At 50.2% G+C, this 11,781-nt stretch overlaps 1 protein-coding gene across 1 annotated transcript in view; it reads left to right on the forward strand.

Annotated features, from left to right (window-relative positions):
* The window catches only part of PRRX1 (paired related homeobox 1), a 38,251-nt gene extending 30,063 nt beyond the window's left edge, over positions 1–8,188 (forward strand). Inside the window, exons 3-4 of the mRNA XM_058843312.1 lie at positions 421–602; positions 4,662–8,188. Coding sequence (XP_058699295.1) covers positions 421–602; positions 4,662–4,800 — 321 coding nt within the window. The 3' untranslated portion in view covers positions 4,801–8,188. The remainder of the gene's footprint in view (positions 1–420; positions 603–4,661) is intronic.
* The last annotated feature ends 3,593 nt before the right edge of the window (positions 8,189–11,781 follow it).

Consider the following 11,781-nt stretch of genomic DNA (forward strand, 5'->3'; position numbering starts at 1 on the left):
GAGTGCCAGGCCCCATCTGCCGCCTGCCCGGTCAGATGTGTCCGTACGGCTCGTTCAAGGCACAGATGTTGGATGCTCAGGCTGCTCATGTAGTCTTGAGCTCTCAGCTGGAAGGCCTGCACCTTCTGAGGGCCAAAGCAGGCTCATGTTGTCTTGAGCTCTCAGCTTGCAGGACTGCACCTTCTGAGGGCCAAAGCAGGTGGTGGAACGGGGTGGGTTGTACAGCACCACCAGGCCTCGCTGCCATCCACACAGGACACCCGTGTCCCTCAGCCAGAGCAGGCACGAGGGTTATCTCATCCTTAGGGTTCCCTGGGAAGCAGCCAGCTTCCACAGAGCCTGCAGGGCACAGGGGATGGGGCGGGTGCCACAGCAGAGCCGGCTGTGAGGGTTGGTGGCTCTGTGCTCTCCCCGCTCCAGGTGTGGTTCCAGAACCGGAGAGCCAAGTTCCGCCGGAACGAGAGGGCCATGCTGGCCAGCAAGAACGCCTCTCTGCTCAAATCCTACTCAGGGGACGTGACGGCCGTGGAGCAGCCCATCGTACCTCGCCCCGCTCCGAGACCCACTGACTATCTCTCCTGGGGGACCGCCTCGCCCTACAGGTGAGCGAGTAACCCCGCTGGGCCATCCCAAAAGTGACCCTCGGCCAGCTCTGATGGACCCACACGGGACAGCTGCAGCACACAGCAGTCTGACCATCACACTGGCTTTCCTCAGCTCTTCCCACCCCATCTCATTGCTGGTTTTGCAGTGTGGTCCCAGCTCGGCATTGTTGTTTTTAATGGGGGTCTCTCTCTGCAATTCGGGAAATTTCCAGAGAGGCTCAGGTAGAAATACATGGAAGCAGAAGGTTTTCCCTAGTTTATAGCAAGGAGGAAACCTTTCTGTGGGACACACATCCAGGGGAGAGGAGGTCAGAGCACTCGGGGAGGCTCAGCCACCACACAGTGGCCAGAAGAGGGAGTTCCGTGGCTGTCCTGTGGCACTCACTGCCTGGGGTGCCAGGAAAAGCTGGGAACTCACTTCATCCATGTGGAGCAGTGCTCTCAGTTTCTATTCAGGTGAGCAGTTTCCATTGCCTGAGCACAGGCGTGTGTGTGAATGCCACACCTGCATTAAGGGCCAGGTGACAGACTGGTGTTCAGTGTCCACCTCCCGTGGTCAGTGCTGCTCAAGGGATGACAGGAAAGGAGCCACGGATGTGGCAAGCCCGGTCTCAGAGGATCTGGGATCAGAGGATCTGGGATGTCCGTGCACATCACAGGCCTCCCTGTCCTCTCTGTGCCGTTCCTGGCTCTGCAGGAGCTGGGTGTGGACTCAAGATCCACAGGATGTGTTGGTTTCTGGGAGCCAGCTGGCTCACAGGCAGTTAAAAAGTAGGTTGGCAGATGGTTTTTAGCACAGTGGCTTCATTGTTGGTCAGGACCATGAAGCCTTTGGCTGGATTTCTTCCTGTTCATCTGGCCTGGTCACTGCCAGTTTCCCACTGCCTTCCAGGAGCCACAGCATGCACAGAACCTCTCTCACCTGGCCACCTTGACCCTCTTTTTGCTCCCAGCAGTGTTTGCACAGTAGGAGCTGCAAACATGTGCTCTTCCTGTTGCTTCAGTTCTGTGGGGTCCTCCTCATCCACCCTGTATCTCCAGAAGAGTCATAGATCCACCCACTGCAGACATGGAAAAGGATGCTGTTGGTGGCCACCAGCTTCGTTTTAGAAATGGTCCTTATCCTTTGGATTTTTTTCTGAGGACTGCTCTCTGTCAAAATCCCTCTTTTTGGGGTTCAGGCTTTCTCCCTGTGAAGAGTTCCCTGGTACAGCAGTCTCAGAGGTGAGATCAGGGAAGGGAAGTGAGTTCCTTCCCCACCCAAGTGAGATTGCACTGGTTCCAGATCCCTGCTGAATGCTCATTTCTGCCTCTCACACTTTGGAATAGAGCTCATCCCTCCCAAGATGTTCTTTACCCAGGGGCTTCATAATCTCTGCTCGGAGAAGACCCTGGGAAGGGCTGTCTGAGGTCACTTGCAGCCCCTGGGATGTGCTGATGAGAACAGGACAGAAGGGACAGCCTCAGGGACGGGTTTTCAGCCCCTCAGGTCCAGGCTGTGCCTATCCACGATGCATCTTCCCCTTACCTGAAGCCAAGATGTTTCAGCAAAGACATTTGCAGCTCACACATTAGAACAGGCTGGAGTGCCACCCTCCCACTGGAAGAGGAGCAGAGCAGCTGCTTTCCACTCTGTGGGGTGCACAGGCTCCTCAGGCACTCCATGCTCCCCAGGTTTCCTAATCCTACTGATAAACTCTTGGCAACTCCATTCATCTGAAAGGGCCGGGCTGTCGCAGCCTCATGAAAGCTTTGCAGTGAGTAAGGTCATTAAAATGTTGGACCCTTGGTGAAATAATACTGAAACCCTCCATCCATGTGGAGTGTTTGCATGGCCCTCTGCCCCCTCCCCATCTTCCCAGCAGTGCTGTACCAGCCCCTGATTAACAGCCACTCCTGGAGCTGCGTGCCCAGGGCTGGTTTTACTCTTAGATCCAGGAAAAGTTTTCAATCCTTGTGTTTATTCTCCAAATACATTCAGCCACAGGTCAGCCGAAGCTATTTGCAGATCTCTGTGGCACAGAGAGCCAAGTAGATGCTATTATTTTTTTTTGAAGTTGAAAAAATGTTTTTCTTAGGCATTTTTTAGCATAGGTTCCTAGAAAAACAAGACTGGCAGCCCACACTTCCACTCCAGCAACCTTTGACTCCACGGGCCACTGAAAACCTTATTTGAAAGAAGGATTTTAGGTCTCAGAAACACGATGCTCCTCTGTGTTTCATGAAAGCAGACAGCTGAGTGGAAGAAGGAGATTTTTCTCTGCCTGAATGGGGTGGAGGGAGGGGGCAACAGGGTGACTTCAACCCTTATTAGAGCCTGGAGAGTCTCTGGAGCAATCCTCAAGATATTCTGGTGTTTGGACACAGCCTTCCTGTGGAATAACTTGCTGAAAGAAAGCACTTCTGAAGATTTTTAGTTTAGCAGGGATTTCACGTGGCATCAGTAAGTGAAATCATCTTCCCCACACCTCTGGGGAGCTGAGAGCCAGAGGCTCCCAGGAGTTTTAGCCCAGACTTGGCCAGAAACCTGGTTTTGGATGGGGACAGTTTACACCCCTGACTGAAAACTGCCCTTGAAGGTCTCCAAATTTATTCCAGCTCAAAAACATGGGAGAGATGCACCCTGTGGAAACAGATGGGCCTGAGGGTTTAAGTAGCCACCACCTTTACATCATGTGGGGCTTTGGGAAGGCAGGCAGCACTTGACTTCTCCCATTGCTGCTGACCTAGGGGTGAGGAGAGCTCCAGAAACACATCTCCACATGTTCTGGGTGCTGGTGAAACACAGATATTCAGAAATACACCTCCACATGCTCTGGATGCTGATGAAACACAGATATTCCCTGCTCTGGATCTCCTGCAGACTGAGGATTCACACAGCACTGGGTGGCAAATGAACTCCTGGGAGGTCAGAAATGCCAGCAGAACCTCGGGGTGAGCAGGCACAGCTCCAGCCTGGATCTGTGCAGCAGGTGCCCATGTCCCTGCAGGGACATTTGCTGTTGCAAAGGCATTTCCAGTTGTGGAGGTCAATGCTGGAAGGATTTTTATTTTTTATTAAAAGAAAAAAAATACAGAAAAAGGCAAAAAACCCAACCCTTCTTGGTTTTTTTTGGTCTGTGGATGGTGCAGAGCATTTTCCAGAGCCTCAGCTGTGAGCCACCCGAGCAGGCAGATGGAAAAGGTCAGCAGCAGAGCTGAGCTGGCCTCCAACACAGCATTTGGGGTTTCCTCCTGAACACTCTCTCTTAAATGGGCACCTCTCGTTCATGTGGTGATTTTGACCTGTAAGGAAATGCAGCAGGTCAAATATTTTGCTGGGTTTTGGGGAGTTGGCAGTGGAGGGAGCTGCTTTTCACAGAAACCCATGGGCCACATGGATTAAACAAGTTTTCCAGTGGTCTGGAGAGCAGCTTTGCAGGATTTGGAGATCTTTGTTCAGCCTCTGCTGTCAGAAGTGATGTTTTTCATGAATAAAGTCACGGTTTGAAGGGAGAAAAAGTGGTTTATGTTTTGGGTTTTTTCCTTCAGCCTTTAGGACATGCTCTTTATAATCAGCTGAAGTTTTGAGGGGGGAGAAAAAAATGTGGAAATTCTCATTCCAAACGGCTGAAACCAGAAAACATCACAATTGTTGAGACGGTTTTTTCCCAGAGCGTTTCTTTAATGTAACATGTGTTTCAGAAGTGACGTGATTTCACAGGCTGTAAAACCAGCAATTGGTCTCATCAAAAAGACATTGCTTCCAGTGGGAATACTTTTAAGGACAATGGTCTAACTGGCAGGCTGACCTCATTGCAAACCTTTTTTGGGTTAGAAAACAGGAGGTGGAAATTTTTCCTGTTGACTTCAAGCAGCTTTGGCACTGGGTGAGGGAGCTGCAGGGGAAAAACATTAAATAAAGGGGTGTTAAATAAAGGGCAGTGGGAACTCCCTGCTGACAGCAGGAGTGCACCCCACAGGTGTGGAAAAAAACCAGGGTTTAGGCTCTTCTGGTGATTTCTGCTGTGGTTTGGAGGTCATGTCTGATGTGATGTTTGTCTTTCCATCCCTCAGTGCCATGGCCACCTACTCTGCCACGTGTACCAACACCAGCCCAGCGCAGGGCATGAACATGGCCAACAGTATTGCCAACCTGAGACTGAAGGCAAAGGAATATAGTTTACAGAGGAATCAGGTGCCCACAGTCAATTAACAACTGCAGGCAGCTGCTTTTACAGAAGGAGAAGACACAACAGCACCCGTCCTGCTTTTGCGGCTTGTCTGTGCTGAAAGGAAAAATGAAAAATAAAAAAAAAGAAAGAAAGAAAAAGAGAACAACAACAAAAAAAAACAATAAAAAGAAAAGAGAAAAAAAAAGAAGAATTAAGAAAAAAGCCAACCCTCACCCAGAACTGAACACGGGGAGCAAACAGAACCTGTGAGTGATGAGGTTCCTCCTTCCTTTTTGGGATAATGCCACCGTTTTGTTTTTTTTCTTGTTATCGTCGGGTTTATTGCTTCTGCTCAATATACTACGAGCTTCTTCAGTAAAGGACAGTCTCACCCTTGCTGGTTTCCATTTTTGTACGGGACTGCAAAAAGAAACCTCTGCCAATCTCAGCCCATGGACAAGTCCCACCACCACATGCTGAGATGCAAAGCTTGCTCATCTCCCCGCTGCCCCAGCTCACCCTAGAAGAAGAATTTGTTTGGTCACCAATTCCCATGATATCCACCCAATCCCTCCAGTCCCCTGTGCCACAGAGGCAGCACATTCCTATCAGTCTGTGAGAAGCCCATTTAATGCAACAAGATGGATTCCTGCTGTCTGAGTTGCCTGGAAAAGCTCCTTGGGCTCTGCAGAGCTCCATTGTTTTGTTGAGTATTCCCAGCACTGCTGCCTGGAAAAGCCAAAGAAGAGAGAAAAGCCAACGTGGGTGTGTGAGCAGGGGGAGTGTAGCAGGGGGATCTCTCTGTAGTTCAAGAACAGGACTGTCAGGACACTCCTTTCTATGCCTTACAGTTTGTGCCACAGGGAAAGGCGTTGTCCAGATGCATTTGTTTTATATATACTGTATATATTTATATATATAAATACATGCAAGCTTGGTTGGTGTTTTTTATTAAACAAAATAAAATCCATTGAAAACGTTCAGGATGTTTGTGCTGCATCCAGGTGGAGCTGTGCATTGAAATTCCAGCCACAGCCTTGTCAGAGCTCTTCCCCGCAGCCTTGGGCAGCACTGGGAAAGGATGAAAATGCTCATGCCCTCCCATGAGAAAGCCCAAAGAAGCGGTGCTGGAGGGAGCCACACTCTTTTGCAGATTTTCCCCATGGGCAGCTCCACAGAACACAGCAAGGATCTCCTCTGCAGTCAGACTGCTTCATGTGGCTCTTGGGAACATGCAGGGATATCCCCAGGGAAAAAAAATAAAATCTCTCTGAGTGAGCACAAGTGATGTGTCAGCAGGGAGCATCCCACCAAAGATCCCATAACACTGCCCAGTAAGGCTTCTCCTGTAACCTCAGCCATTTTCCCTGCCTGTTTTCCTCCCTCTGGGCTCTGGAGACCTGATTAGGACCTAATTTATCCATCTCCACAAAGAGTAGAGGAGATGCAGCCCAAAAGGCATTTCTTCCCCACAAGCATCCTGAGGAAATTAGGATCTTTCTCATTGCCTGCCTCTCACATTTTGGGGGAGGAGGGGGTTGATTTATGACAAACAGCACTTGTGACCAAGCTGAGATGGACTTTGCCATGGAATAGCCCCACTGAAGGCAGCAGAGCTACTCCATGGTCCAGGCTGGACCTTGATGGGAGGAGAATGAAGCTCAGTCATGAGAAATGCTTCTGGTAGAGTGGCTTAGATCTCCATCCTGGTGATTGCTGCAGAGACAGCCTGAGCATATGTAGATGTCTGACAGTGGGCTTTGATAGTCTAAAACAGCATGTTGCAGGAAATGAGGAATAAATCTCTTTTAAGTGTAGGTGAAAATGAAACTGGCAGAGGATGAATGGAAATCCAGCCAAAATATTTAAGCTAGCACAAGGGAAAAAAGCCCCAAATCCAAACTGGAGTAAGTTGTGCCTGTGATTGTATGCACTGCTGCTGGATTTATTTTTTTTTTCTCCCTGTGTGGGTATTTTTAAAGGGTAAAAAACACCCAGTTGTGATCAGGACAAAAAGCTGAAAGTCACAGGCAGAACACCAGGGAGAGGGAGGCAGGGTGAGTACTTTACTTAAAGAAATCCATCATGTTCTGTTTGATCACTTTTTTTTGGCCACCTGCAGTCTGGAGAACCTAACGTGTGTAAACCAAAATATTTCTGTCCTGCACAGTGTGCAGAGCCAAGTGATCACGTTGGAAATCTCAGGCTGCACTTGGAAACTCACTCCTGCTTCCCATGCCTACACAAACACACAAACTATCGAGGAATGTGGTCAGAAAGGACCCAGTGCCTTTGAGTAACACCACTCAGAGGCTGAGCTGCTTGTTGAGTACCTTAAGCTGCTGCTCTCCACTCTCCTTGCCTTGCTGCCCTCCTCCACGAGCCACCACCATCCCAGCAGTGATGAATTCCCCAGCCTCCACCCTGGAGTTTCAGCTCTTCCCTTCAGTGTCTCGCTGGTCTGGGGCTTTCCCCCAGTCTTTGCTCAGCTTTTCTGCAGTAGAAAAACCACCCTGAGCAGCTTTTGCTGTTGTTTGCTGTGTAGGGACACCACTTTCTGAGGTTTCCAAGGGGCACTTCAGGGAGCATGAAGCTCCTGGTGCCTCGTTGCCCAGCTGTGGACTGAGATCTCCATCCCCACGCTGTGATTTTCACATGAAGGGGTTCACAAATGCCTGTGCCAGCCCTTTCTCAGCCTCCTCACTTTATTTGGATTGTCTGGCATGGGGCTGCTCCTGCAGGAAGGCTGTGGAAGCTTCTGCACCTCCAGTTTGAGCTGGATCTTGCCTTGGGTCGGGCTGCTTGGTCAGGGGTGCCAGCACAGCTGACTGGGCACTTGTCAGTTCAGATAAAACCTTTACATCCCCTTTGGTGACCCAATATTGCTTTTTTTATGTGGATTTAGTAACCAGAGTCCAGCTGGATGAACAGACAGCTTTCAGTGTTTGTTTCTTAGCTGCTGATGACCTCGGCCAAAAGACAGCGACTTCTTGTCCATCAAGCCAAAGTGAAATTTTAGAATTGCCTATGTTTAATCTGTATTTTATTAAACCATGTAAATATATGTGCAAATCAAGGGCTTTATCCTCAGAGAGTGGAGTTCTCCAGGGTTTCAGTAGATTCTCAGTTGTAGCTCTGGGAAGTTGCCATGGTTACCACGGTTATCATTAAAGTTTGGGTACCATTCAGGGGAGGAAATGTGTCTTAAGGCGTTTTCCTCCTGCCTACTCTGTACAAGCACCGTTTTCTCAGGCTCCCCCTTTCTCAACAGAGAAATGAGTGACTGGTTCCCTCAAAGTGGGAATTTTCTGCATGACAGGGATGGATGATTGACGAGGCTGTCGGAGCCTGACGCGTGAAGCCACGGGATTTCCAGACAGAATTGTGTCCTGTAAATGATCTCTTGCTTTGTGATGTAAAATGTACAGTGTTTGCACTAGAATAGAAACGATCATTTTCAATAAAAAGGGGGAAGAGACTCCCCAAGTCCTTTCTGTAAGCTGCCACATCTGTGTCACGTGTTGCTGCCCTGAGGTGTCCCACAGCATTGGCTGGGGCTGGGAACTCTCTGGAGCCTTGCAGGAGGGAGCAGGAACCCGTGGAGCTGGGCTTGGGGTCAGGCAGCTGCAAGTTCAGCAGCAGGGTAAGGCAGGAAACATCCACAAAGCCTTCTCCTGGGAGAGATGGTGCTCAGGAATAGTGGAGATGCTCCCATGGCTTCATCCATAGCTCCCTACACCCCGCTGGGCTGGTGAGACACCAGGTGGGGCTGAGAAGGGGAACAGAGGGGTCTCCCTTCAGAGAAGGGAGGTGAGGGAGGGATGGACATCCCCCTGTGGCTGCTGGGGATGGGGGACCAGCAGGGAAGGAGGAGAGGAGGGAAAGCAACAAATGAGAGAGGGAAAGGGTTGAGTCCCATCACTTTATAATCCCCATCACAGGGGAACAGAGCTGGGCTCAGCAGGGAAATCCCTCCACTGCAAAGCAAGGCAGAAGGAGCTCAGAGGGTCATCAGGGCTAATTAGTGAAGGCTGTTAAAGTAGGGGTGGGAGTGGTGCTGGTTTTGTCTCCTGGAGATGTTGGGCTAGGCTGGAGTTGGTGAGCTGTGCTCCAGTGCTTGGGTCTCTGCTGGGAGCTGCAGTTGGGTGGGGGGAGATGCTGGGGGGCTTCTGCAGCTTCCCTTCTTGGTCACTAAATGATTAATTCAGATTCGAGCCAGCTTTTGGGAATCTAGGCTGTGTCTGGGTTGGCATCCTGTTTCCCTGCTGATCTGCCTTCTGACCCTCCCTGGGCAGTTAAATTTCAGCAGGGCAGTCCCCAGAGAGACCCTATTGAGGGGAGATGGGAATCTCTGCAAGGCCCTCAGCAGTCAGCCAAGCCTGCATTCCTTGGAAAGCTGATTATTCCCTCCTCTGAAGCTGAAATAATAGTAATAATAATAATAATAATAATAATAATAATAATAATAATAGCACCCTCTTGCTTATTATTTCTTGGTTGCCAAAAGAAGTAGGCTTGTAAATAGCATCGCTTCCAAGCTGATTTTTGAAATTGGAGTGGTTTGGAGTGAGTTGAAACAAGCCTTGGATGTCCATCCAGACCTGCAGGCAGCTCCTCTGGGCAGGTTTTGCTTTGGGCAGGTGTCCATCTCCTCCAGGCACTCCTCACCTGGTGGCTCCAGCTCTCAGTTTGGCTTGGATTTCCCAGCAGGATCTCCAAGAACTGTGGCCCCAGCAGGGTGTGGCAGCCTCCAGGTGTCTCCTGAGCAGGCACTGCAGGCCTGTGGTGTTCCCACCATGGCAGCAGACACCTAATGGACTTGGGCTCCTGCTTCACAGGAAAGCCACATCTCCTGCTCACCCCTCAGTGAAGACATCAAAGTGTCTCCGTGCCTGAAGGTTTGCTTTACTGCTCACCCTTCCCCTTCCTGCCCCCTCAGTGAGATCCCAGGTGAGCAGGGACAATGTCCAGCAGCCTGTTTGGGTCTCTGCAGCCTGGATTTGGGGCTCAGCACTGCTCCTGCGCTCACCTTTGTGTCTTTTCCAGCTTTCCCACCAGTTGTTTTTCTGCCCCTCAGCTGCCTGGAACACCTCTGACTTTGTGCAATTCAGCCAGCTGTGGCATGGGTGGGTTGTTCTGGGTCTCTGCCTTCATCAGGTGTGATGAAATCACATGAAGCAGCAAAATTCAGGAGAACAGAAGGAGTGGGGAGCTCCCTTCACAAGCCAGGAGGACCTGTATGACAATTGGGTCTTGCAAAAAAAAAAAAGGTCTCTGGGAGGGAAGGCAGACAGGCCAGCCATCATTTTTAGGGGGCTGGAGAAGACTGTGGGATGTTTCCAAGCCTTTCTCCATGCCCTTGCTATGGGCCAAGAGGACATTTCTGGAGTTGCTGGGATCAGAGTGCCCTGGGTGGGAAAAGTATGGCAAGACCAGGGCATCATCTAAGAGCCAAATGTTTGCAAGACTGAACAAGGTTAAAATTCAGAATCAGACAGTTTCTCCCTTGAAACAACCAGACTTGAAGCCCTGGGAAGCATTTATCCACTCAGGGTGAGCCTGAGATTTCCTCCCAAAGGTCTTTGGAGTTGTGATGTTAATTAATCCAAGTTCTGCTCCCTTTTTGGTAACTTGTGTTCCCTATAAGGTTTTGTTTCTAGATTGTTCTACCCCAAGGGTATATATTGTTGCATCTTCCTTGTTCCTGGTCTTTGGAGTTTGACTCTATTCTGCTTTTGGTTTCTGGGCATCATCCCTATTTTTATTTCTCATTCAAGTGTTTCTTTTTTGGGCAGCTCCATCATTCCAGCTCCTAATTATTTCGCCACCCTCAGCCCTGAAGTTGGGGGACCCAAAGGTTTGTGGCAGCACCCTCATTGTGACAGGAGCTGGTTCTGAGAGGAGTGGCCCCTTCCAAGGTGGGGCTGGGAGATGGTTGTGCCCTGTCCTTCCCTGCAGTCCCCCAGCCCACAGCTTGGAGGGCACTGCAGGGATGGGGCCCCAAGGTCTCCAGCTGTGAAGATAAAGCTCAAGTGGCTTTGGTGGGGCAGGGGATTGACATCTCTGTGTCACACTGTATTGGGAACAGCAAAGTGACCACACAGGCTCTCCAGTTTTATTCTTCCAGATCTTCTTTTCTAGACAGCTCTGAGCAGGTCTGAGAAGGTAAAACTCTCATTGCTCATGAAACCAACCCATCACCATCACTGGGCAGTTGGAACAACACCCCTGGGCCGTTTCTGACAAGCAAACAAGGAACAAACAACACCTGCAAAGGTTGTTTTCCTTCTCCAAGGACTGTTGGGATTCCTCCTTCGGATTTCTCAGGCCAGAGTGAGAGAGTTGTGTGACTTTATTTCACACAGGCTCAAGCTAGTGCCTGAAGCCTAAAAATCTCTTATTTGATCACTGCCAGTCCCCACAGCTCTGTGTCACAGCAGGGAAGTGTGCTGTAGGATGATAAATGGCAACCAGCACCTTGTGGTGTGTCATGCTTTTTTTTTTAAAAAAAAGCCTTTTTTTAAGATCAGAGTTACTCTTTCCAGCCTCTTGGCCAAATTTTGCTGTCTGGCTGCAGCCCCTCAGCAGGCCTGGACAGACACTGTTTTCCTTTGCTTCCTGCTTCTGCCTGTCCAAGCCGTGCCAGATGTTGTCTCACAGCCCAGAGGTGGTTTCAGAGCAGGGCCAGGTGGAGCCCTCCTTTCAAGTGGGTGCTGCTAAAATTAGCCAGGCCATAAACCCATCCTGGGACATCACCAAGCAGCACATTTCAGATGATTGGCTCGGTGCCACTTGCCCAAAAAGCTGCTGTGTGAAGGAGATGAGTGCTCTCCCCAGGGAGCAGAGGGGGTGCTGAGCTTCCCCAAGGATGTGGGGGTTTCTCCCTCCCCAGAGGACGAGCTCAGGTGGGAGCTGTCCTGCCTGGCAAGAGCTGCTCAAACCAACATGTTCAAGCAGGAGATGAGCCAGGTCCATCCCACTCTGGGAATGAGTCCTGGAGACACAGGACCCTCAGGGGACTG

This window comes from Poecile atricapillus, chromosome 7 (genome assembly GCF_030490865.1).
Source record: "Poecile atricapillus isolate bPoeAtr1 chromosome 7, bPoeAtr1.hap1, whole genome shotgun sequence".
Taxonomy (NCBI): Eukaryota; Metazoa; Chordata; class Aves; order Passeriformes; family Paridae; genus Poecile; species Poecile atricapillus.